Source organism: Cynocephalus volans, chromosome 1 (genome assembly GCF_027409185.1).
Source record: "Cynocephalus volans isolate mCynVol1 chromosome 1, mCynVol1.pri, whole genome shotgun sequence".
Lineage (NCBI taxonomy): Eukaryota > Metazoa > Chordata > Mammalia > Dermoptera > Cynocephalidae > Cynocephalus > Cynocephalus volans.
Genome location: NC_084460.1, coordinates 125,096,827 through 125,124,389, shown reverse-complemented (window position 1 = coordinate 125,124,389; position 27,563 = coordinate 125,096,827). Strand labels below are relative to the sequence as shown.

The window sequence follows — 27,563 nt, the reverse complement described above, 5'->3', positions numbered from 1 at the left end:
AGCAAAGTACAAAAGAGTATCTCTAATATGCTAACTTTATGTAAGAAAGAAACCAAAAAGTTTACACACATCTGCTCTTTTTATACAAAAATAAACCAGAAAAAGTAAACCAGAACATAATGAAACTAGCTATTTATAGGGAGTAAGTGGAAACAGAACAGAAGGAATACAGAGGGAATGAGGTATGTGTATTTCTGACTTCTGAAACCATGTTATTGTTTCACAATGAAAATGTAAATAATTGTTTTTAAAAATCAAAAGAATGGAGTAAAGTTCTAAGAAGGGACACATACAGAAACTAATGCACAATCTATTTCACATAAATAGCCTAACTATGCCAAAGGGAAAAATTAAAGTCCCCCATCCACCCCCCAAAAAAAGGCAAGAAAAAGTAAAACTAACCCAAACACTTCCTGAACAGAATACATGGGCCATATACCTTTCAGGCCAAAGACAAAAAAAGTGTAAATAAATACTGAAGTAGGTCCAACTCTGCCCCGTGGGTATGAGTTAACAGTTCTGAAACTACTTTGTGAATTCTAGGATTGAGCCCATAAGGAAATATATTGCGGATAATGGGTACCAGGTTTCTCACTTCAGAAAAAAGAGCTATAAATATAGAAAGAGGGAAGACTAGAGTGAATTCTGTGGTATTGCTCTGAAATTGGAAGTACAAACTTTTAATAGAAAGAAACAAAGAAAAAGACATGTGTGTGTGAATGTCTATCTATACACATGTATATAATGTGTGCAGTGCACATGCACACGCACCCCTATTGTCTAGTTTTGTTGGCTAAGATGAACTAGACCCAGCTTGAAAGGGCTTTCACTGGCCAAATGTAAGGCAATCTAAGTGTCAAAACGACTACAGATTATAACTCATCTCATTATAATAAAAATCAATGAGTCCATATGATATATACAAATAAAGAGAAGGGAAAAAGTCTTTCTTCCTTATACTCCTTAGGGCAGAATCTCAACTAATAGATAAAAAGGAATAAAAGAATTAGAAAACCACCATTTGCTAGCCTTTATTATAACTGATTCAAACAAGATTCATCAATATATACTAAAACTAGTTAGTAAAAGTTTAATGAAAAACTATTTATAAAGTCTAAAAGTATCTCCCCATAAAATACTTTTTTTATTACAGAGGGAAAAGTAGTGACTCTACAATAAAGAAACCTGGCAGACAGTACATTAAGAGATGGAAGTCAACATCATTAGTAATGGGACAGACAGACACCATGGGCCTCCTGATATGAAGTATTAAGAACAATAAAACATCATTTCTATAGCATTCCTGCCAAAAATTAATATTCTGAATCTAATTATGAGGAAACATTAGACAAACCCAAATAACTGTGGCCTGTACTGTTCAAAAAAGGTGAATGTCATGAAAGACAATAACTAAGGAACTGTTTTTGGTAGAGGAGACTACAGAGATATGACAACTTATTACATGACTCAAGATTTTCTTTTGTTGTAATGTACGTTACTGGGGCAACTGAAGAGATTTCAATAAGGTCTGCATATTAGATAACAGTATTGTACAAATGTTAATTTCCTGATTTTTGATAACTGTTCTGTGGCTATGTAAGTGAATGTCCTTAAATTTGGGAAATACACATTAAATAGTTTAGGGATAAAGGGGCATCATTCTTGAAAGTTGTACTCAAACATTTCAGGAAATAAAAAGATATGTGTATGAGGGGTCTTCTTCATGGAAAGATTCGTATTATCTTTTCATTCTATTTTTCCACAAACTTTTGAAGTACCCTCGTATCCAGGAAGAAAGAAAATGATAAAGCAAATGTGGCTTATGTTAATATCTGGAAAATCTAGACGAAAGAGTTAAGAGAATGCTTCGTACTATTTGGTGATTTTAAGTCTGAAATTATTTCAATATAAAAATCAGCAAGAATCAAATGATTTATGTATACGAAGGCAATTTTTAAAATCATAAAATGCTATATGAGCACATTATTACTTTCAAACAGATCATTAGAAAATCTGTTTTAATTAAATTAATTGGTCACATACCCACACAATCCTACTACAGTAAGCTGCCAAGTTTCAAGTGCCTCTTATTCTTAAGCTACTGTTTCTGACTCGGTATACTTCCCCCATCAAAACATGAAAAAAGGACAAAACCATAATTAAATCATAATAGAATATTAGGCCTACTATTTTGTTACTTGACAATAGATTACAGGTACCTTTGCCTGTCAATAAATACATATAAAAAGCATAGTATCAACACACAATTTCTTGCAGCAAAGGCACTGGTGTTTTCTTACCTTATTATTTTCCTGAATCACACACCCTTTTATTTTGGGTCAGGTTACCTGTTCCTCTCTGTAATGCATAACTTATGAAAAGTGTCCAAGTTCCTAGTGAGAACTATCCTTTGCTACTAAATATAACAGTTTTCTATTATTTCAATGTTTGCTCTCAGATTTCTACAGTTCCTTTACATAGGCATATATTCCCATTCTTTAATGAAAGTGGTTTTGACATATCCTACATTTAGAACCTTCTTAAAAATGAATAATGACGAAAGACACGATAAATTAGAAGGAAGACAGAACTGCTAAATAAAACCAACAGCTTGTTCTTTGAAAAGGCAAGATGACTAAAACAAAGCCATACAGCAAGTCTGACCAGAAAAAACAAAAAATAAAAGAAAGCACCAATATATATAATACAGTTGCTCGTGCAACTAGCGGCCAGTGTAGACAACAGAAAATTCACTGCTGTTCACTTTCATAATACACTTTCACACAACAATGAAATCATCTAACATGGCACTTCTCAGAACATATCCCCACCGTTAAGTAATGCATGGACTGTACATATATCACTCACAGCAGGGGTAACAGAAGTAACGTTGCAATCTTCAGAAAATTTCACAAGGGTACTTCAAAAAAATTGTGGAAAAAATTTGTATTATCTTTTAATTCTATTTTTCCACGAACTTTCTGAAGTACCCTCGTGTAATTACAAAATACATGAAGATACAATTAAAGTCACTATAATAGTTGGGCTGAACAAAAATTCACACAATAGATTAAATTTGAAGCAATTGAAAAAAAAATCATTTACATGTATTAAATACCAAGGTCTTACCTTAAATCTCTTATCTTGCAATACTTTCTTGATGGCAACCAGTTCTCCTGAATCACAAAGTTTGGCTTGATATACCACACCAAATGACCCATTCCCAATCACTTTAGTGTCTGTATAGCTGACTTCTTGTGGCCTGTCTGGGCCTTGCCCAGGTGTGGCCACCACTGTGGTCACCTTGCTGCCATCCTTGTCTCCTAAAGGAAGAAAGGGATTTTTAAAAATAAGAACTATAAAGAAACCAAGAAAATTGCCAAAGAACACAAAGCAAACTATATTCTTTACCTTAATTAATTTTAAATAATTAAAAATGTTTATCTTAATTTATCATATACAATTATTTCAATTATTCGTTTCAATTATAGTAACTTTTTTAACCACCAATTTATTCAGTTATTCTGAAAGGCACCATGCTTAGTTTATATATATGATTTCAACGAAAACAATCCCACAAAGTAGAAAGTGTTGTTCCCATACTAAAAGTAATGAGAAAAATGTTAAATTTGCCCGAAGTCAAATAGCAAATGGTGGATCCATCAGGGTTTGACCTTAACTGCCCAACACTAAAGAAATAAAGTTCTTTCCTTTAGCCTCCTCATTTTACTTGAAAAGAAAATATGTGCAACTGAAAATGTCTAAATATGTCAACTCCATTCAGACCATTCTGCCTTTAGGAAGATAAGGCTTTGAGGTATTGCTTTCCTGTCTCTTATTTCTTTTCAAAGTAGAATACCTTTCAGAGAAGGTCAGATGGAAAAAAGAATATTAACTTGGGGTTAGCAGATGTAAAATGTAAAAGAAAAAAATCAGACCCATTCTGAACTAAGCCCCTTTTACAAGTAGCTCCCTGGCTCTGAGGTCTCTGTTCACTCATAGGCCTCTCTTTAACCTTGTTTGCCTTCCCTCACCCCTACTAACCATCCTAGTTGGCTCTATTCAAGTTCAAAAGCCACCTCCTACTTGACTAGGTATAGTCCACAATCACCATCTTGTTCTCTGAATTCTTAAACTATTCTAAACTATACTATACTACCTAGCACCTGGTTTTAAACAGCTAAATTTTTTTTAGTGATTTCAGCATATATGAGATTCTCAAGACTACACATTCATCCTGAAATAGCCATTATATCTTCTGCTTCTCCCTTTCCCAACAAATCTAAAACCAATTCTCAGTACAGTACAACCCCTGAGGCTCACTGACTGAACTGTACTGTTTTCCTCTGCTACTCTTCCTTTATATCAGTTTTATTTTTTAAATGCTAACTGAATTCATACTAATCTAATAAAAGAAAAATGTAATACTTATGAGTATTTTCCTCTACCAAAAAAAATTGCTAAATGAATATCCAAATTTTGGTGGCACATTATAACCAATATTTATATCTATTTAAATACACAGAAGTGTTAATACAGTAGTCTCCCCTTATCAGCGGTTTCGCTTTCCGAGGTTTCAGTTACCCACAGTCAACCATGGTCTGAAAACAGGTGAGTACAGCACAATTAGATACTTTAAGAGAGAGAGACCACATTCACACAGCTTTTATTACAGTATACTGTTATAATAGTTCTATTATTAGTTATTGTTACTAATCTCTTACTATGCCTTTAATTTATAAATTAAACCTTATCACAGGTATGTATGTATAGGAAAAGACATAGTAAATATAGGGTTCAGTATTATCTGCAGTTTCAGACATCCACTGGGGGTCTTAGAACATATCCCCTGCAGGTAAGTGTGGACAACTGTATGGACAAAAGCTAATATGCAATGTCTGGGACTGATTAACTCTCTTGTTTATAAAATGGCCTTCATGGCATATACAAAAGCAATAAATGACTACATAAGATAGCTAGGTGAATTACAAGCAGTCTATATTTTATCATAGCCAGCTATGTTAAACATGTCCTTAGTACCAAGGTAAAACACTCAAACAGGTATGATTTAAATGATTTAATTAGCACAAATCCAATACCACTTATGGAATGAAATCACTCAAATCTTGTCAACATCACCATTTTTATTTACAACAGTATTACATATGCATTAAGTGCTTACAAACCCCAGTATAAGCCAACTCATACACAGCAGTTCTCAAAGCATTCAAATGCTTCCTTCAAGTGTCACCTTTTTGTAAAATATATCTGCTAAAAAACTAGTTTAATTTAATCTGAGTTCTAAATTATCATACCCCAACCCCTAAAAAAATCTATGTTAATCTTAACTATAACTTTTCAGATTGACTATAAATGCTACCGTAAGTTCTTTTCCCTCAAATGTAAAATAAACCTTTACCTGTATTTTAGCACTTCCAAAGACAGAATCACAATCTTCTGAACTTAAACTGTAAATGAAGAGATCTAGAAAGGTTAGATCCAGACAGACTAAAATCCAAGGTATTGAAGGGGCCGGCCCGTGGCTCACTCGGGAGAGTGCGGTGCTGATAACACCAAGGCCACCGGTTCGGATCCCATATAGGGATGGCCGGTTCGCTCACTGGCTGAGCATGGTGCTGACAAGGTATTGAATAGATTCTTATAATCCAATTGCACCAAAGAAGATTAAAAGCAGAAGTGATTTCAAACAGGCTGACTCTTCCTTAGATTATCCAAGTCAAAACTATTTCACCAAAAAAAAATTCAAGAACTTTGAATTAATAATTCTACTGAACAAGTTTCTTGCAAAATCTCACAGGTCTAACTCAACAAAACAAAGCATCATTCTTACCTTAATTAAGATAAATTAATAGATTTTAAGAATGGCTGCTGTGCTCCACAATTTTAATTGAAAACAAAAACTTTCTGGGATACAACCAAAAATTATGCTTTTCTGCTATATGACCACAGCTTCATACTCTCTCCAGTAAGAGAACTTAAGCAATATAAGCATTTGTGATGAAGAGAGAGAATCAAGATGGCAGAACAGTCTCCAGTGTAACTGTCTCCCACAGTCAACCTATTTACAACTATTAAAAATCAAAGACTACCAAACTGGGGCCCCTGGAGCTTAGGGGAAGAGGAAGAGAGACCTACAGAGTTCATGAAGGCGGGAGAAACCACAATGAGAGAAAGAAGGGACTGCTCCAACTGTTTCGAGCCCTAGCCATTTCAAGGCTGGCCCTGCTGAGCACATGGAGCTAGAGTGGCAAAAACCACTGCTGTGCCCCTTGTGTGAAGTTGCTTGGAGACTGCAGGGAAGAGGAGGGCCTTGGTGGCCCCCAGGCTAGCAAGGCCACTGACAAGGTTCCTGTGGACCCACACAGGAAGGGCCACAGACAATTGAAAAAAGGACTTACTCACTCAGAGGCTGGTGAGTCATCACAAGGGACCGTGCACAGCTCACCCCATGGGAAGTGTTTTCACATAACCCAGGTGTATCAGAACTCACAAGACCCAGAAGTGTTTAAAAGGTCAGCAATTAAAACCTGAGCTGCACAAAAACCCTTCCCCAGGGAATCAGCAGCAAAGCAGCAATTTAGCTCAACCATATTGCTCAAGTGCTGGTCCCTACAGGAAATTCCCCCATTTTAGAAGTAAGCAAAGGACAACAAATTAGCTCCATTGCAGAGTTTAAGTGGTGGGGGTAGCTAATTACCCAACACAGAAGTTAAAGAAATCACAAAAAACCCACAGATCAAAGTTCTGATATTAACCAGTAAAGGTCTAACACCACTAAAGAACACCTATAAAACCTAGAAGAGCTGGAAGGTCCCCAGGTTCCCAGGCTCCAATGCTGGGGTGTTGGTGGGCCCACCAACCACCACCTGTGGCCCTCAGGCATGCCCTTTCTCCCTCCACAACCTGGCTGTGGGCCAGCCGTGCCCCCCACCCCCACCTCTGTCCCCTTCTCCTCCTCCCTGCTCCCCCTCCCACTGTTCTGCAACAACATCTTAGAATGTAAAAAAATAACAATATATTAATTTAAAAGAAAATAAATAAATAAATAAATATAAAACATTCATACATCTAAGTCTCACTATGCAATAAAATGTGCTGCTTTTTATACAGAAACTCATATGACTGCTGTCTTACGTAAATTATTTTAGTTCAACACTCTTTAAAACCTGCAGAAAAAATAGGGTTTTTTAATCATGATCTGTATTGGCTACAACTATTAGTATTTTTATAAACCTGGATCCAGAACTGAGCATATATTTCACTGTCCGATGAAAAATTATTTTAAAAAAAGCATTTGTGATGACATTCCCTACTTATCTCCTCAGATTGTACATCTAAAAAAACTTCTCATTTCAGGGGTTAGAGAACCAGCTATGAAAGATATCCATCACAACTCTGAGATTTAGCGTCTCTATATTCCAACTGCTAAGCCTGGGAACATCCCAGCATTTGCAAATGGGAAAAATCACAAATGAGGTAATTCTGCTAAAATATTAATAGCAGAGTGGAAAGATAAAACAGACAGGTCCTACAGATGCTATAATTGAAAGAGAATCCTGAGGCCTCTTAATTTTAAACAGAGACTTAATGTGGACAAAGGACCAATTCTTTCACTCTCTTGCACATCTAGGGAAAAAGTACTTACTACAGGAATTAAAAGATTTACCCTATTCTCTCTTAAGCAATTAGGGAAACTACTGAGAATTCTTACAGGCAAAATTCTCTACTAATTAAAAATAATGAGGAAAATCTAAGAGAGATAGCAGACAACCTCAAGCACCCTAACTTCCAAATTGTGGGTATTCCAGAAGGAGAGAAGAAAGGAAAAGGCACTGAAAACCTATTCAAGGAAATAATAACAGAAAACTTCCCAGGGGTAGGGAGAGATGCAGACCTTCAGATCCAGGAAGCTCAAAGGTCTCCAAACAGATTCAATCCAAAAGGATCTCTCCAAGATACATTATAGTCAAATTTGCAAAGCTCAAAGGACAAAGAAAATTCTAAAAGCAGCAAGAGAAAAGCATTAAGTCAGCTTTAAGGGAACCCCTATCAGACTAACAGCAGACTTCTCAAATGAAACCCTACAGGCCAGAAGAAAGTGGAATGATACATTCAAAACACTAGGAGAAAAAAATTGCCAGCCAAGAATTCTCTCCTTCAAAAATGACAGAGAAATAGTGTATTTCCCAAACAAACGAAAATTGTGGGAGTTCACCACCACACAACCAGCCCTGAAAGAAATTCTCAAGGGAGTCCTTCATCTGGAACCTGAATAATGAATGTCACTACCACGGATACACAAGAAAGAGCAAACCCTGCTGTTAAAGCAAAAATGCCAGTGAGAAAGAGCAAGAAGCTAAATCATGCCACCTCAAATATCCAAGTAATGAAAGAGGAAGTAAGGATCAAAAGATATTTAAAACATCTAAACAAAAAGCAATTAAATGACAGGAATTAAACAATATCTGTCAGTAACCACCCTAAACGTGAATGGATTAAACTCCCCATTCAAAAGGCACAGATTGACTGACTGGATTAGAAAGCTAGACCCAAGTATATGCTGTCTTCAAGAGACCCATTTCACACATAGGGACACACACAGACTAATAGCAGTGGGATGGAAAAATATATACCATGCAAAAGGAAACCAAAAACAAGCAGGACAGGCTATTATATCAGATAAATAGACTCTAAACCAAAAAACATAAAAAGAGACAAAGAGGCCACTATATAATGATAAAAGGATTTACCCAGCTAGAAGACATAACAATCATAAATATATATGCACCTAATACTGGAGCACCCAGATATATAAAGCAAACACTCTTAGACCTAAAGAAAGAAATACGCCCTAATACATTAATAGTAGGTGACAGGAACACCCCTCTCTCAGTATAAGACAGTCTTCCAGGCAACAAACCAACAAAGAGACACAGGATTTAAACTACATGTCAGACCAACTGGACCTGGCAGATATATACAGAACATTTCACCCAAGAATATACCTTCTTCTCATCAGCTCATGGAACATTCTCAAGGATAGACCACATATTAGGTCACAAATCTAGCCTTAGCAAATTTTAAAAAATTGAAATCATTCCAAGTATCTTTTCAGACCACAATGGACTAAAATTGGAAATTAATAGTAAGCAAAACTCTGGAAACTATGTGATTACAAGGAAGCTAACTAAGGAGCTAGTGAACCACCTATGGGTCCAAGAAGAAATTAAACAGGAAATCAAAAAATTTCTAAAAACTAATGAAAATAAAGATATATCATACCAAAACCTCTGGAATACTGCAAAAGCAGTACTAAGGGGCAAATTTATTGCAATAAATGCTTACATCAAAAGAACAGAAAGACTTCAAATAAACAACCTAACATTATGCCTCAAAGAACTTGAAAAACAACAACAATCCAAACCTAAGCATAGTAAATGGAAAGAAATAAGTAAGATCAGAGCAGAACTAAATGAAATAGAGACCCCCAAAACAATAAAAAAGATCAACCAAACTCATGGTTGGTTTTTCAAAAAGATAAAAAAAAAATAGACAAACCATTAGCTAGGTAACAAAAAAAAGAAGAAAGAAGACCGAAAATAACAAAAATCAGAAATGAAAAGGGAGACATTACAACCAATACCACAGAAATACAAAGAATCATTAGAGGCTATAATAAACAATTGTATGACAACAAATATGAAAATCTGGAAGATATGCATAAGCTTCTAGACACATACAAACTACCAAGACTGAACCAAGAAGAGATAGAAAACTAGAACAGACCAATAACAAGCAAGGAGACTGAAGTGTTAATTAGCAATCTTCCAACAAAGAAAAGTCTGGGTCCGGATGGCTTTACACAGCTGAATTCTATCAAACGTTTAAAGAGGAGTTAATATCAATTCTTATGAAACTATTCCAAACAATTGAAACAGAAGCTCTTCTCCCAAACTCATTCTATGAGGCCAACATAACTCTGATACCAAAACCAAATAAAGACACAACAAAAAGAGAAAATTACAAGGCAATATCCTTAATGAACCTAGATGCTAAAATCCTTGACAAAATATTAGCAATCAGAATACAGCAACATATTACAAAAATTATACACTATGATCAGGTGGGATTCATCACAGGGATGCAAGGATGGCTCAACATATGAAAATCAATAAATGTGATACGTCACATCAACAAACTCAAGGAAAAAGACCATATGATTATCTCAATAGATGCTGAAAAAGCATTTGACAAAATTCAACATACCTTCATGATAAAGACTCTCAACAAATTAGGTATAGAAGGAAAATATCTCTACACAATACAAGCCATTTATGACAAGCCCACTGCCAGTATCATTTTGAATGAGGAAAAACTGAGGGCCTTCTTTACCTTAAGAACAGGAACAAGACAAGGACGCCCACTCTCACCACTTCTATTTAACATAGTTCTGGAGGTACAAGCCAGAGCAATTAGGCAAGAGAAAGAAATAAAGGGAATCCAGATTGGAAAAGATGAAGTCAAACTTCCCCTATTTGCTGATGACACGATACTATATACAGAAAAACCTAAAGACTCTATCAAAAAACTCCTCGAGCTAGTTAATAACTTCAGTAATGTTGCAGGATACAAAATAAATGCCCCAAAATCAGTAGCATTTATATACTCAAATAATGAATTAACAGAAAGAGAAATAAAGAAAGTAAGCCCATTTACAATTATTACAAAAAATATATGATACCTAGGGATCAATTTAACCAAGAAGGTGAAAGACCTCTACAATGAAAACTACAAACCACTTCTGAAAGAAATTAAAGAAGACACAAAAAGATGGAAAGATATTTCATGCTCTTGGATTGGAAAGATTAACATTGTCAAAATGTCTATATTACCCAAAGCGATCTATAGATTCAATGCAATCCCCATCAAAGTACCAATGACATTCTTCTCAGAAATGGAAAAAACAATCTTACCCTTCATATGAAACAACAAAAGACCCCAAATAGCCAAAACAATCCTGAGCAAAACAAGTAAAGCTGGAGGCATAACACTTCCTGACTTCAAATTATACTACAAAGCTATTGTAACCAAAACAGCATGGTACTGGTATAAAAATTCAGACCAGAGACATTCAGACCAGTGGAGCAGAATTGAGAACCCAGAAATCACCCCTCAGGCTTACAGCCATCTGATATTGGACAAAGGCAACAAAAATCTACATTGGGGAAAAGACTGCCTCTTCAACAAGTGGTACTGGGAAAACTGGTTATCCATATGCAGAAGAATGAAACTAGATATGCACCTCTCACCATACACTAAAGTCAACTCAAAATGGATTAAAGACTTAAGTATAAGACCTGAAACTGTAACATTACTAAGGGAAAATAGAGGTAAAATACTTCAGCAACTAGGTCTGGGCACAGACTTTATGAACATGAGCCCGAAAGCACAAGCAGTAAAAGAAAAAATAAACAAATGGGACTATATCAAACTAAAAAGCTTCTGCACAGCAAAGGAAACAATTAACAGAGTGAAACAACAACCTACAGAGTGGGAGAAAATTTTTGCTAACTATGCATCTGACAAGAGATTAATATCCATAATATACAAGGAACTGAAGCAATTATACAGTAAAAAAAACAAATGGCCCAATTTAAAAATGGGCAAAGGAGCTGAATAGACATTTTTCAAAGGAAGACATACAAATAGCCAACAGGTACATGAAAAAATGCTCAACATCACTAGTCATCAGGGAAATGCAAATTAAAACTACATTGAGATACCACCTCACCCCAGTTGGACTGGCTGTGATCAAAAAGGCAGTGAATAACAAATGCTGGTGAGGGGGTGGACAGAAGGGAACACTTCTATACTATTGGTGGGGCTGTAAATTAGTACAACCACTATGGAAAACAGTATGGAGTTTTCTCAAACAACTACAGATAGAACTACCATAAGATCCAGCAATCCCACTTCTGGGTATATACTCAGAGGAATGGAAATCATCATGTCAAAGGGATACCTGCACTCCCATGTTCATCACAGCTCTGTTTACAATAGCCAAGACATGGAACCAACCTAAATGTCCATCGATGGATGATTGGATAAGGAAACTGTGGTATATATACACCATGGAATTCTACTCTGCCATAAAAAGAATGAAATTCTCCCATTTACAACAACATGGATGAGCCTGGAGAAACTTATGTTGAGTGAAATAAGCAAAGCACAGAGGGATAAATACCGTATGTACTCACTCATATGTGGGAGCTAAGAGAGAAAGAATAAAGGAAAGAAAGACCACAGTAGTGTGTTGGACTTGCAGAGGGAGAGAACATTCCTTGGGATAGAAGGTTGAATGCAGGGGAAAGGAGGAGGGAGAGGGAGGATGGGGATAATTGGGTGGGGGACATGGGGTACAAATGCAATTTGTGGTAACGGGTATGCTGCCAGTATGAATCTAGCCCTCACATCATGGGCACGAGGGGTGACAATCAGTTTTGTATCTCATGAATATTCATAAATAAATAAATCAAACAACAACAGCTAAAAATACCTCAAAGATGCCACTGTCTCTCAGGTGCAACAACAGCAGAGCAGCAGGAATTAGCTCAGCTTCAGGATCTCCCTCTATTTGGCCAGAGGACTCCTGGAATCCTCTATTACATTTAGATCCCACTCACATGGTATGAATTTCCTAGTGTAATTAGAACATAGAATTAAATTCCCTACTCTTTACCACAATAGATAAATCTTTGTTACATAAACCATAATAGACTCCTCATGAAGCAATGGAAAAATAGTCTGCAATAGAAGAGTCACTTTTTATTGAAGGCTGTTACATATAGAATATAATTTTTATAAAACCCTTAGCAAGTTTAGGCCCATCCCAGACATATGCAGCCTAGTTCTCAATCTTTCAAACACAGGGTTTTACCTGTAAGTGGTATCTTATGGTAATATTTTTGAAGACTCTTAAAGTCACTCTTCAGACCAATCCACCCTAAAATAAACAAATCTAACACTTTCACATGGACGACATCCAAAGTATAGAATGAGCATCCAAAAATCAAAAGATAACTTCAAGGATATTTAAATATTTAGGAGGTGTCAGGCACTACATCCTAATTTTATATGAATGATAAACCTCAAAGTTGAGCATATTTTGTTCACTTAACAAAGCCATTTAATTCGATGTTTCTCAATAAAACTGCTTAAAGAAAACATAGGAGAGACACTTCAGGAAATAGGACACACAGACTTCATGAATATGACCCCAAAAGCACGGGCAACCAAAGGAAAAATAAACAAATGGGATTATATCAAACTAAAGAGCTTCTGCACAGCAAAAGAAACAATTAACAGTTAAAAGACAACCAACAGAGTGGGAGAAAATATTTGCAAAATATACATCTGACAAAGGATTAATATCCAGAATAAAAAGGAACTCAAACAACTTTACAAGAAAAAAACAAGCAACCCAATTAAAAAATGGGCAAAAGAGCTAAGCAGGCATTTCTCTAAGGAAGATATACAAATGGCCAACAGACATATGAAAAAATGCTCAGCATCACTTAGCATCCGGGAAAAGCAAATCAAAACCACACTGAGATACCATCTAACCCCAGTTAGGATGGCTAAAATCCAAAAGACTCTGAACGATAAATGCTGGCGAGGCTGCGGAGAAAAAGGAACTCTCATACATTGTTGGTGGGACTGCAAAATGGTGCAGCCTCTATGGAAAATGGTATGGAGGTTCCTCAAACAATTGCAGATAGATCTGCCATATGACCCAGCTATCCCACTGCTGGGAATATACCCAGAGGAATGGAAAGCATCAAGTCAAAGGTATACCTGTTCCCCAATGTTCATCGCAGCACTCTTTACAATAGCCAAGAGTTGGAACCAGCCCAAATGTCCATCATCAGATGAGTGGATACCGAAAATGTGGTATATCCACACAATGGAATACTACTCAGCTATAAAAACGAATGAAATACTGCCATTTGCAACAACATGGATGGACCTTGAGAGAATTATATTAAGTGAAACAAGTCAGGCACAGAAAGAGAAATACCACATGTTCTCACTTATTGGTGGGAGCTAAAAATTAATATATAAATTCACACATACACACACACACAAAACCGGGGGGGGGGAGAAGATATAACAACCACAATTACTTGAAGTTGATACGACAAGCAAACAGAAAGGACATTGTTGGGGGGGAAGGGGGGAGGGAGAAGGGAGGGAGGTTTTGGTGATGGGGAGCAATAATCAGCCACAATGTATATCGACAAAATAAAATTTTTTAAAAAAAATTAAATAAATAAATAAATTCTCACACACACACACACACACACACACACACACACACACACACACACACACACACACACACACACACACACACACACACACACACAAAACCGAGGTGGGGGGAAGAAGACATAACAACTACAATTCCTTGAAGTTGATACGACAAGCAAACAGAAAGGACATTGTTGGGTGGGAGGAGGGAGGGCGGTTTCGGTAATGAGCCACAATAAACAACCACATTGTATATCGACAAAATAAAATTAAGAAAAAAAATAAATAAATAACAATACAACAATAAAAAATAAAATAAAATAAAATAAATAATAATTTGATGTTTCTTTTCCTAAGGAGGCCAGTTCTTAAGATCCAGAGTTAAGAAAAAGCAACAACTGAGACAGTTTTGTAATCGAGGAGCTTTCAAAGAATATTAATAAGCCATACTACTAATACATACTGAGCAAAGTAATGCCACAATCCAAGAAAAACTCCAGTGACCATGCTGTGGGGAGCTGATTCTGAAATGACTGCTTCTATAAAGTCTTCCTTTACCTCAAGAATGGTCTCCACACAGAAATAACAGAAAGTTAAAAGTCTGCAACAAAAGCCCAGAAAATCCAGCACACCACCCATGACTACAGACAAAATACAAAGCATTTGATGACATTTTCTACCTAACAATAGTATTAGTAAGGAAACTAGCAGCCTATCATTTCTCTACCACAAAGAAAATAAACACCCTTTAAAAATAGCTATCTGTTAACAACAATACAGCACTCTATTAAAAAATGTGATTATATAAATAAAAAGAACCTTATTTTCAAGTATGGTTAAAATGGTCGGGAGGAGAAACAATGGCTTCTGTGAATTTTCCAGGTTTTTTAAATCAAAGTCCAAACAACTGTTCATCTTAAGCAACTGGCTTAAGAATTTGTATTAAAGCAAGATGTTCTCCCCAAAATAAACAAAACTGCTAGAAACATAATATCAACATAAAAATTAATTAGGAAAGGAAATACAAAGGAACTGAGGCCCAGAGAATCAGAGTTAGACAAATTCTAAAATAACTGTATTCTTGTCATGAAATAGGGTCTCTGTTTTATGATATAGAAGCTCTCACCAGAGAGCGCAACTGCTCACATACCTTGGAGCAAATGAAACCATGAAGAAAAGGAATACCAAACAAACCAGATGACTCAGTCAACTCAACCCCAATGATCAACAGCATGATAAAAATTTTAGGGCAATTTCTATGTAACCTTGATGTGATTAAAAAAAAAAAATCTTTCTAACAGGGCCTTTTACCCCTTAAACACTTAGACATCTCCACATGATTCTATTTAAGGGACAGGGAAAAACAAAACAAAGGAATTACACTAAATTTCCTTTGGGGATAGGAAGAAAGAATAAACAAAAGTAGAGGCAGGGAAAACAAAATGGGCAGATGTCACACAGAGGCTGGCTTTTAGAGATGTTTCCCTGTATATCACTTCTAGAAATGGAAAGGAAAACACAGGGTGGCAGAGGATGGAATTGACACAAAAGACCCCAGAATCCTTTTCAGTTACAGGAAGATATCATGCTAATGGGATTAACAAGCATCAATTCTGAAGAACCATAAAATTCCCCTTCTTTTGAAAAAAAATGTCAGTCGAGTTTTTGTCCCTAGAGAGAGGCATAATAGTGTAATAGAAAGAATATGTGCTTTTAAGTCACACAAAGGTCTGAATCACACATTCTACCACCTCGTATCTATAAAAGGGAGATAGTTGCTACTTCATAGGGTTTGTTGTGATGATTAAATAACAGGTTAAGTAGTTTTTTTTTTTCAGTGCATGCCACATAGTGGGTGCCCCATAAATTATAAGTAGTTTCTCTGAACATTGAATTATTAGCAGTAGGAATAGAAAAGAACATTATTCTCCTGCTCCACTATGCTCTTTTACCACTCTGTATATGCCCCCACTACAGTGCTTATCATAACGTTCTATAATTATTAAGAGTCTGAGCCCTTCACTTCACTAAGAGCTCTTAGGAAAATCAGATATTATCTGAATCATTTACATTTCCCTAATGCTTATTATTAGCACAGGGTTCAGCACAATGCAAGGGCTCCACAAATGCTTGCTATTGAATTTATATAAAAATAACTCAAGCTGAAAAATTGCTAGGATTTGGGAACTGACTACTTCACGCTAAACATAAGTAGTGCTTTTGATGCTTGCCACTGGTCAGATATAAATCCCTGGGGATAAAGTATAAAGAAAGGCCTTTACAAGTAGTAAAACAGAATGGAGGGCTTAATGAAAACATGGCAACAACAAGCAGCCGACACAAATGACCCAATTTGCCACATGTGTATTTATTTGTGGGTTGGAGAGTTAAGTGGTTTCATAACTCTTTTCCAAATAATTCTGGTTTCTTTAGAGCACCAATAGGTGGTGATAGGTAAACACTAGGCAAGAGACATATCTGAGGTGTTAAGTTCAATTTATATAAATGTATATTCTTTGAGAACCATTTTACAGTTTGCAAGCACCACTCACAAGTGGGCAGAAGAATCACCTGAGAGAGTTTACTAAAAATGAAGATTCTAGAATTTTCCCTCCAGAAAGGTCTGAAGTGGGGCTCAGAAAACTATTTTTAATAAGCATCTCCAAATAATTCTTGATGCAGTTCCAGCTACCATACTTTGAGAAAGATGCATAATACACCATTTAATCCTACAACAACCCTGTGATATACTCAGAACAACTATTTAATAAATGGGAGAACTTAAGGTGCTTGAAAAGGCAATAACTTGCCCAGGATAACCCTTTCAATAACTCGTACCCACAGGATTCAGACCTGTCCATTTACTATAAAACATGTGCCCTACTACATTAATTTGCTAAGGACAATGCCATAAAGATACATAAGTGTTCAGGTCCTAAAATCAATTTTCTGTCATCAGCAAAACTGAAAATTTCAAATATTTTACAAAAGGTTCTGATGCAAGTATCTATTAGTGACCTAAATTTTTACTCTGAAATATCCATACTTCTTTTGAAGTGATCCTAATTGGTCTAATTTTTTTTTTCTTAAAATCCACATTTTACTTTAATCCAAATAATAAACCAAAAACTTAGAAAGAATCATGCTAATTTTCAACAGTCTGAATTTAATTATTTTACTGATCACCATGAACTGGAATCAAGCATGTTTCCTTTTTTCCTAACTCCACTCAACTGGAAAAAAATCAAACCAAACCCAAATTAATAAATAATTCACTTGGTGTTTAGCCCTTACTTGAAATAATTTTGAGATGTATTATAAAAACAAGTTTATTTTCCATGATAGTCCAAAAGGCTTGCAGCTGTGTACAAAGAGCTTTGGCTTTTAGGAATTTACATGAGAATCTTGAAGTATTAAACATGCTTATCTGCTTGATTTACAAACTGTCCAATTTGGAGGGGAAGGAATCGTAGACACTATATTTAAATTTTCCTTAAGAAGGAAGGTTACCAGATTATCAAAAAAAAAGTACACTATACATGGATGGAAAGAGTAAATGGTAAGTACTTAGATTAATGAAGCAAAAAATTACTTTAAAAAATACAGTGACTCATTGATCCAGTCACCGGGTCACACTCTGGCAACATCAAACTTGAAGAGGCACAAACCAGAAAAAACCTAGAATATAGCTCTCACAAAGCTGGTATATCTTATTCTAGTCCTTAGTGAGCATAATATCAGAATCAACACACTATTTTTTTTTAATGAGTTAGGTCTGTTTTTGGCCCACCACATATCCCTTTGATTCTCAATATTACCTTCTGACAACACAAATCCCCCCACTGTAACAGCTCACTCAATCCTGCTTTCCCCTGAAATATGTACCAAAGATATCCACACCCCCTAATCCAAACTGCTTTTCCCACAGCACAGCATACAAGTTTACGTACATTTTTATATACCTTTTAAAGTGAAGGTTATTAAACTAAAAATTGCTGTTAAATTCCAAATGATAGGGGAAGGGAAGAGAGAAGACAGGATTTGCTTTCTACCAGACTACTGTTTACTCTAGGTTGGTCCTCTATGCTTTACCAATTACAATTTAACAACCAATATCCAATCCATGAGGGCAACAGTAATGTTCATCACATGTTTATTGGTGTAGCCCCATTATATTCCTATGCACATAGTAGGCTGTAAAATATTTGTTCATTTGTAAGTGAACAGCTTCCCAGTATACTCTGAAAACTACTTCAGGTCTGAAATCCACTAAATAAGAACCTCTAATTCCTCCTCTAAGGTGACACAGGACCCTGTAATCACCCTATCAAAACGGTTAAGTCACTTAAGAGACTGAGAAGAGAACGCAAAGACAGAATTCCCCTCTTTGACAATTTTCCCCAGGACCAGTCCTGATCAGCACATACTGTTGTCATCCATCACCATCACAAAATAACTTATCTGTTATTTTATAGTTTATAAACCATGTTTTAGACACATAACCTCATTTTATCCAAGCAATAGTCTTATGAAGGAGGTAGAACCAATACTAAATCAGGGAGAGGTAACTGAAGCTCAAAAATATGTGAAATTGCTAAAGGTTATATAGCAATATAAAAAACTACAGCCCAGGCCACCCAATTCCCACATTTAATACACTTTCCAATGCATATAAAAGTAGAAGTTAATCGAGCCATTTATATTCCAAAATAAATCCATAAAAATAACTGAGTCCTCACACCTTTTAATACAAACTGCAAACAACACCTTTTAATATAAAAGTGCTCCGTTTTGCCTAAGATATAAGGCTACCTGAGAGACAAACCACTAAAATGAGTAAAAAGAGAGCCAAAATTCCCATGAGGAAAATCAGATCAGTGAACTGATAGCAAACATTTAAGCACCTGAACAGATTTATCAGAGTACAAAGTAATAATCCACTGCTTAACAATAACTGCTATTTTTGCAGAAGTAGAAGGAAAAATTTCTGCTTTTGGGGTGGGGGCTGTTTTATTATAAATACGAGGCATATTGAGGATTAAAAAAGCAGGAAACTATGTTTTTCTAATCAATGAACAAAAAAGGAGGAATATAAAGACCAAACCTCTCTACATCACACAATAGTTTTAAAAATCTCCTGTTGATTTAGCTGAAGTGCAATATTTTATTTTTCATAAATTCAAAAAAGTATTTGCTTCAAAATAACTGAATTAAAGAAAAACACCCTAAAATGTACATAAATCTAGTTAAATATTTTTAGCTGTTGCTGTCCCACATTATGAAAAACCAACTCTTAAGTAATGCATAGAAAAATAACAAAGTAGAATACTGCTCCCCATTCCCAGTATCAAATAGCTTCCAAAGATAGCCAGCATAAGTTACTGACCAGGACAAGGATTGTTAACCCAACCCTTTCTATCATCACATTCTCTTTCCTCCATCAGGAATCATTCACATGTTACACTCTCTCTCCACTCCCTTAAACTTGCATTATTTTTATGTCAGTTAAATCTACCTCAAGCAACTTCTTCAAAAACACATCCTCTACCTTCCATCGTTCTTTCAAATTTTGGTTACTTGAGGAAACTGTCTCTCCCTTTATCTCCCCTACTGTCTTCATTCCATTCAAGAGCTAAAAAGCAACCTTAATCACAGGTGGTAAGCAAAAGGATAGCACTTCTGCTCTGTACCAATATCAAGAGAAAGTAATGCTATCAAATACCCAGAAAGGTCTGTCAGCCTCCCACAAGACTCCACTCATTTCCCTCTGATTAAATTCCTTTATCAACCAAGTACCAGTATTCAGGAGAATTTTTCAAAACGAATTCTTATGGGTTTTTAAATTTTGCTTAATTACTATTCCTGCAATATTATTATTTTCTATTATTTGCCATATTTAAATATGCAGATAACTATGCTAATTATGGCTTAGACTTATGTAAGACAGCCTGGGAATCTAACTATTTTTACTTTACATATTTACAAAAATGCATGTGGAAAAACATGTTTCTAATTTTCAAAACAACTTACGAACTTTTAGGACACAGTCTGTATAACCATACAATTTAACTTGTTAAACTGTTAAAATGGAGACAGTGTACCTCCTAACAACATTTCAAGAATCTCTTAACTATGGGAAATAAAATAGGTAATAATTAAGAGTTGTCATTAATATAACAAGGAACATGCCTAAGAGGAAAACAAGAGAGAGAAACATATTAAATAACACTGTCCCAACTGATTCTAATTACTTAGAATCAAATCCATATTGGTTTTTACATTTGCCCCTATCTTCCTCCCTCTAAAAATGGCCCAACATCACCCAACCCTCTCTCTACAAAATAAAGAGACTTTAGATAACCTAAGCAGTGCCATTCAAATAGATAGAGTGCAAGTCCATCTCTTCAGTGAGGAAGAGTGCTGTCAGATCAACTAGGTTAATTCACAAAGCAAAGTCCACTTACCATTTCTCCCCACAAAGCTCTGCTAGAAGAGATGCTAACTGGGTTCTACTAAATAAAGATCACTGGAACGACATAATTCTGTACTCACAGAGGGTCTACAATATGGACTTGGCTGCACTGCCAGTGCCTAAGAATTATGGCTGATCCCCTTGTTGGTACGTACATCACGGAGCACACCCTAGGACACCCCATGACAGGCCAGAGTATCTCCCATGCTGTTAACTCATTACTGGCAGTGTCAGCAGTCAAGAAGGACATAAAGGTAGGTGACAATCTCTTGTCAAACAGAACTTTCATCCCTGGGAATACCTACATCCCTAACTGCCCTTTTCAAATGGTCTTTGTCATCTCCTACTGTTACCTACCTGACAGTGATAATTCAGGGCAGGACTAACACAAGTCTGCTAACAGTGACTGCTGGCTAAGTTCCTTTTTATACCATAACTCCACAATCTGCAAAAGCATTGAACACATACTCACTCAATAAAAATTTAAAAATCAGAGGAAATTGGGTTCCACTTAAATTAAAGAGAGAGATGCAATCACACACTTCAAGTACTTGTCCTTTAATCAACCATTTCTGTGTGGCTTTATAAAATATTAATTCTCACATGTTATGCTATGCACATCCTTTCTATTTCATAAGTATCCTCTCATATTAATGGTATATACAGTAGGCTAGCTGAAAGTTTCAAAAATCTTGAGAATAGAAAATGAAAGAAGATATAGAATTTTTGGTTCAAATACTTTGTCATTCTTCATTAATTCATCACATGCTTAATAAGCACTTAATAAGCCCTGTCTATATACTAGACAGGTACTATGCTAGGAACTAGGGTAACAAAAATGAATAAGACAAATAAGACCCCTTTGTGGAGCTTTGTGGAGCTTTCCACCCAAAGAGAATCTATAGATAAAAGCATATGAAATAAGGCTATTTATTAATGAAATCTGGATTCAGTATTTATTCAACATCTATCATACAGCCAAGTACCCTACTAATTACTTTCACATAATACCTCACAATCCTAACAATCCTGTGAAGTGCATGAAATTATCTCCATTTCACCAGTGAGGAAACTGAGACTGCAAGAAATTAAAAGACTTATTAAAAATCATAAACTAATAAGAGGGTTACAATTAAAACATAGTTGTTCTAGCTCCAAGCCTTAACATATCTGCTACTAATAAAAGGCACTAGTGGATGTCCAGATTCTGAAATTTAACTTTCATCTGTAGAATAAAAATTCCAAACATCTTTTAAAAGGTTTAAGTGTGAATATATGCAAATAACAGGACCAATATTCCACTTAACACTTTCCTGAAGTGAGTGCCTCCAAGGTTCCACCTCAATACAGCCCCCGCCCATTCCGTGTGCATTCATATTTCATATGATGAAGCACACTGAAATAAAAGTTAGCTATTAAATGAGAGTCTGTAGACTTTTATACAAATAATTTCCCAGTTAGATAATAATTGAGATAGGAGGTAAAAAAGAGAATTACAGGGTGCAATGGAGCCCATAATGTAGTATCTAGAATCTTATTAGGATTGAATCTTCCTGAGAAAGTAATTTTTCAGTTGAAATTTGAAAAAGTGTGAAAAGGCAGGAAGAAAATGGGTGGGAAGGCATAATATTAATGGCTGAATGCATGGAAAAAGAAAGAAGTTGAAGGAGCTTAGCATACTGTCATAATTAAAAGAGGACTGCTGGTCACAAAAGACTGCCTATTATACGATCCTGTTTATATGAAATGTTCAGAATAAGCAACCTACAGAAACAGAAAGTAGATTAGTAATTGCCTAGGGCAGGCATGGGGGAGGAGATGAAGAGTGGCTACTAATGGGTGAGAGGTTTCTTTATGGGATGATAAAAATGTTCTAAAATTAGATTATGGTGATGGCTACAGAACTCTGTAAATATCACTGAATTTTAGAAATATCCGTAAATATTAAATTGTACATTTTAAATGAATGAACTTTACATATGTACATTATATCTCAATAAAGCTGTTAAAAAATAATAAAATAAAAAGACACACCCTCCCCAAATAAGGAGGCAATGGGGTTAAAGCATAGTGAGAAAAAAAGAATGAAGAGACGGGGTTATAGAGAAGGCCAGGAGCTGTGTTATGCAGCTTTGCAAGCCCCATTAGTACCACTAAGTTTAATTAAATGACTACTACTTGTGTGATAACCACAGCACATATTCATTGCAACTCAAAGAGTTATTTGAATAAGTCCAACACCTCCCCTACACTGGCTTTACTGCAAAATCAGATAAATAATCTGACTACTTTAGCTAGCAGATATTTTAAATGAAACTGAAGCCAATGATAAGTGAAAGGCTTCTAATTAAGCAGATTATTTATAAAATTAAACATCTTGCCCTACCATATTTAGAAAACAATGATCATCAGTGAAAACCAAACACCTATCTTACTTTCATTTAAAATTTTGTCATTTAGATTTAGAAAGGGGAATCAAATCAGTTTCACTACTCTTTCTCCCCCAGTAACAAAGAAAAATAGTTGTTGTTTTTCTTTTTCTTGAGAATTGTCTACAATACTCTTCAATATGGTAAAAAGTGGACCATGAAAATTGCACAGGCAGCTATGGACGCGGGAGAGGAGGCATGGTAGGAGAGGGAGGATCAAGGAAAAGTCTCCTACACTTAATGTTTTTTTTGCCCAAAAATGTCCCCTAAGAATCACCTGTAAGGCCACCATCTTCCAGGTTATTGTACTAAGTTGAGGTAAGAAGCCCAAAAGAGTGAAATGTGTCCCTGGCTTCATGGTAAAACAGATCTTCAGAAAGGACTTCACTCACTTGGGGACATTCTTTTTCTCACTACCATACCCTTCAGGCTACAGAAGAATGGGTTTAAAACAACAGCCACATTCATAGAAGAAGAGAAAAAGATCTAGAATTAAAGTGACAATGAGTCAGGAAGAATTCACTGATGAACATTACATCAAAACAAAAGATCTGGAAAGAGCTGCCCAATTTAACCATGAGAAAGTTTAAAAAACTGACACAAACACACTGCAGGAAAAACATGCAAAAGCCAAACCAAGAACTATAACTGGAAGAAAATCTAAGGAGCAAAAAAAAAAAATTCCTTCCAAGAGTTTATTGCTACAGAAGAACTTAAGAACATGAAATAAACAAAACAATAGTCCAAACATAAAGTGATAAAACAATAGACAAAAAAGGGAAATTGTTTTGGTCCTTGTATTAGTTTCCTGTGACTGAAGTAGCAAATTACCAAACTGGGTGGTTTAAAACAAAAATTGTTCTCTGTCAGTCTTGTAGACCAAATGTCCAAAATCAAGATGTCAGCAAGGCTACAATCCTTCTGGAGATACTAGGAGAGAATCCATTTCTTGCCTTTGCTAGCCTCTGGTAACTGGCAGCATTACTTGACTTGTATCGTCCTTGTGGCCTTATCACTTAGTCTCTGCCTCCGTGATCAAATCTCTCCTCCTCTCTGTGTCTGTTCTCTTCTGTATATCTACTATAAGGACACCTGGCATTGGATTTAGGTCCCACTCAAATTCTTAAACATCCTTAATTTAATTGCAATTTACAAAAACCTTTTTCCAAATAAGGTGACATTCACAGGTTACAGGGATTTGACAAGACATTGTTATGCACTAAATGTGCTCCCCCAAAATTCACAGGTTGAAGCCCTAAGTCCCAACATGATGGTATTAGGAGGTGGGGCCACTGACAGGTAATTAAGTTTAGATGAGGTCATGAGGACTGAGCCCCCAGGATGGGTTTAATGCCCTTATAAGAGAAAGAGACATCAGAGCTTCCTCTCTCCACCATGTGAGGATACAGTGAGAATGTGGCAGTCGACAAAGCCAGGAAGAGTGTCCTAGTCAAGAACTGAATCTGCCGGCACTTCCCAGACTCTAGAACTATGAGAAATATATGCGTATTGTTTAATCCACCCAGTTCATGTATTTTGCTATAGAAGCCTCAGCTGACTGAGGAAGATATCTTTGGAAGGCCATTCTTTGGCCTACCACAGTTCTCAATGTGTTTCTTAGCTCAGCAAAACATCATAGATCCAATAAACTAGAAATAGCAAAGAACAGAAGAGAAATGGTGAAAATTAAGAGCAGGGAGGAAAGGAAATCATAGTGAATGCAGACGGGAATCAGTGAAGACAGTAAAGTAATTCTGGAGAAAATGATAAATGTGGAGAACAAAGATGATTCAACATAATGATAATTATTGTTCCAAAAATAGATTCCACACATGAATAGAAAAGCATTCAAAGACACAAATTTCCTCGAAATTGAGAGAACTATATGTGCAGGACAAAAAAGTACAGTGTATATACTAGAAAGAAGTTTATATTCAAAGATAAAAAGAATCTACCAGGCACCCAAACAGAAAAAAGAATTAGTCAACTAAAAAGCTTGAGGGATGCGGGGGCGAGGGGAACGACAGAGGGAGAAGATGTTTATGGAAAAACCAACATACTAGTTACAGAAAAAACAGGCCCAGCTTCTACCACTGTTTGGTTTATGACCTTAGGGAAGTCAAGCACCCGCCTTTCTAGGCCTCAGTTTCCCTATGTGTAAACTAAAAGGAGTAAATAAATATGAACTTTAGATCCCTTTCGGCTCTGATTGTACGTGTAAAATAAATAAATAAATAAAGTGCATATTTCATGGGAGCCAGATGAAGAGGATAAATTTCAAACACTGGGTTTTACAGCCTAGTTTCCACCTTCTAACTTTTTATTAAGTTACAGGTTGGGAAAGAAAGAACTTATCTCAGTCATTCTTCCCACCCCCAAATACAACTTCCATATTTCACCTAGCATATTAGCAAATATTAAAAAATAAAAAGTAAACACTCAGTGTTAACAAGGGATACAATGAAACTAGGCATCCTCAAACGTGATTTTTCAAAAAACTTAAAATTGTTCCCAAATATCAAGCAAGGGATGTTGGGGAAAAAAAAAAAAAATCACTGAATAAAGGAGGAGTATTGTTAGAAGCAAGGAGAAGGTATCTGCTGAGAAAGAGCAGTGAAAGATAAAGTGTTGGAGAGAAATGAAGGTGGTTTATAATCTCCATTAGTAGTTCTCAACATATGAACCAAAAAGACACTGGAAGGATTTGTTATGGCAAGGGGGTCTGCAAATCCATACGCAAATCAACCATTGTTGAAATAGAGGAATAAATAATACCATACCCACAAATATACACACATAAATGTTGATTTTTAAATATGAGATCCTGTTTGATTAATAAAGTATAATTTAAAAGCAGCAGCAACAAGAAAGCCCTGTTCTTTGACCCAGTATTTCCCTTGCTTGAAATATGGTGAAAGAAAGTAACCAGAAACTGGGAGAAAATAATTGACTTACATAGATATTTATTGAAGCACTATGTATAATGTCAATAAATTAGAGCCAGTCTAGATGCCCAATAGTAAGAGTACCATTAGCACATCATAATGCTCATACTAAACAGAATATTAAGCAGCTATTTAAATTACATTTTCAAGGAATATTCAATAAGAAAACATTCACAATACAAGATTACATGAAAAAGCAGGCTACAACCAGCTATAGACTCACTCTGAGATCCTAATTTTGAAAACAAAAGTTACACAAACACACCAAAAAGCAAACAGAAGTTTTCTCTGAATAGTGAGAATATAAGCAAATTTTTATTTTCTTTTTTGCATCTCTTTGTAATTTCCAAATTCTCTACAATTAAGCATATAACATTTTTTAAAGATGACTTTGCTTGAAGTTCCAAAAAGATATTCTTTCCATGGAAGTATTATTGTTATAATCTATTTCTTCACAGGGTTCTAAAAAATCCAAGCATGTTTACTGAACTGTTTAAACTAAAAAGCAGCATGTATCTACTTCTTGAATGATTTATCCTTAGTTCTAAAATTGAGTACAATCAGCATTAAAGAGATGGACTGAGTGTGCCTCATTCACAGTCAAAGTTTATTCTTCAATTAAGCATCGATTCTTATATTCAGTACAGAAAAGAGTAATAAGAAAATAACTTGGCTAGAGCATGTCTTGTTATGACATATGTTTAAAAGACTTCCTAAAAGGTTACACCTGTATTCAGATCAACTTTTATGAATCACTAAGTGACACTTCATTTAAATCATAAATCAATAAAGTGTTATTACTATTTATTCAACAGATGAAAGAAGTGAAGAGGCCAGCCGGGAGCCTCATCATACAACCAGAACCTGCTGAAGGAGACTCACCTTGCCAAAAACTTGTCCCTCACTCAACAAACTGAAATAGGCTACACTACTAAAGCCACAAACCCCTCCAGCCTACAAGAGACTATATCACACCTCATATCCTTGATTTATCTAAATCTCCACCAGAAATGCTAGCCTCTCGCATTTAGTATTAACTCTACACATCCCTTTCTTCTAAGTAATCTCCTACCCTTCTAGAATGCCCTCTGAACTCCTGTGATCAGCAAACTCCACCTTCTGGCCTTACGGAAAACATAACTCCCCCAAGTTAGCTCCCACAGAGGCTAACGTTATTCAATCTCTCCACACATCTCAAAATAATATCCCCCTTGCTCCCTATTGCCATTTCAGAACCATTATACTCCCTTGGCCATCCAAAAAACCCTGCTCACTTGAGGTCCTCCTATGCTGGTTCCTCTTCTACCAATCTCAACCTCTTTCTCTTCTCTCTGTAGTCTCCCCAGATTATCAGATGCATTCTCAGACCTTAAATACATAGTATTT

General features: G+C 35.9%; 1 protein-coding gene across 2 annotated transcripts in view; it reads right to left on the bottom strand.

Moving 5' to 3' along the window:
- Nucleotides 1–27,563, bottom strand: part of GSK3B (glycogen synthase kinase 3 beta) — a 202,084-nt gene that overhangs the window by 126,763 nt on the left and 47,758 nt on the right. For both annotated transcript variants that reach the window (XM_063093408.1, XM_063093415.1), the window contains exon 2: nt 3,130–3,323. In XM_063093408.1, the coding sequence (XP_062949478.1) occupies nt 3,130–3,323 (194 nt within the window). The remainder of the gene's footprint in view (nt 1–3,129; nt 3,324–27,563) is intronic.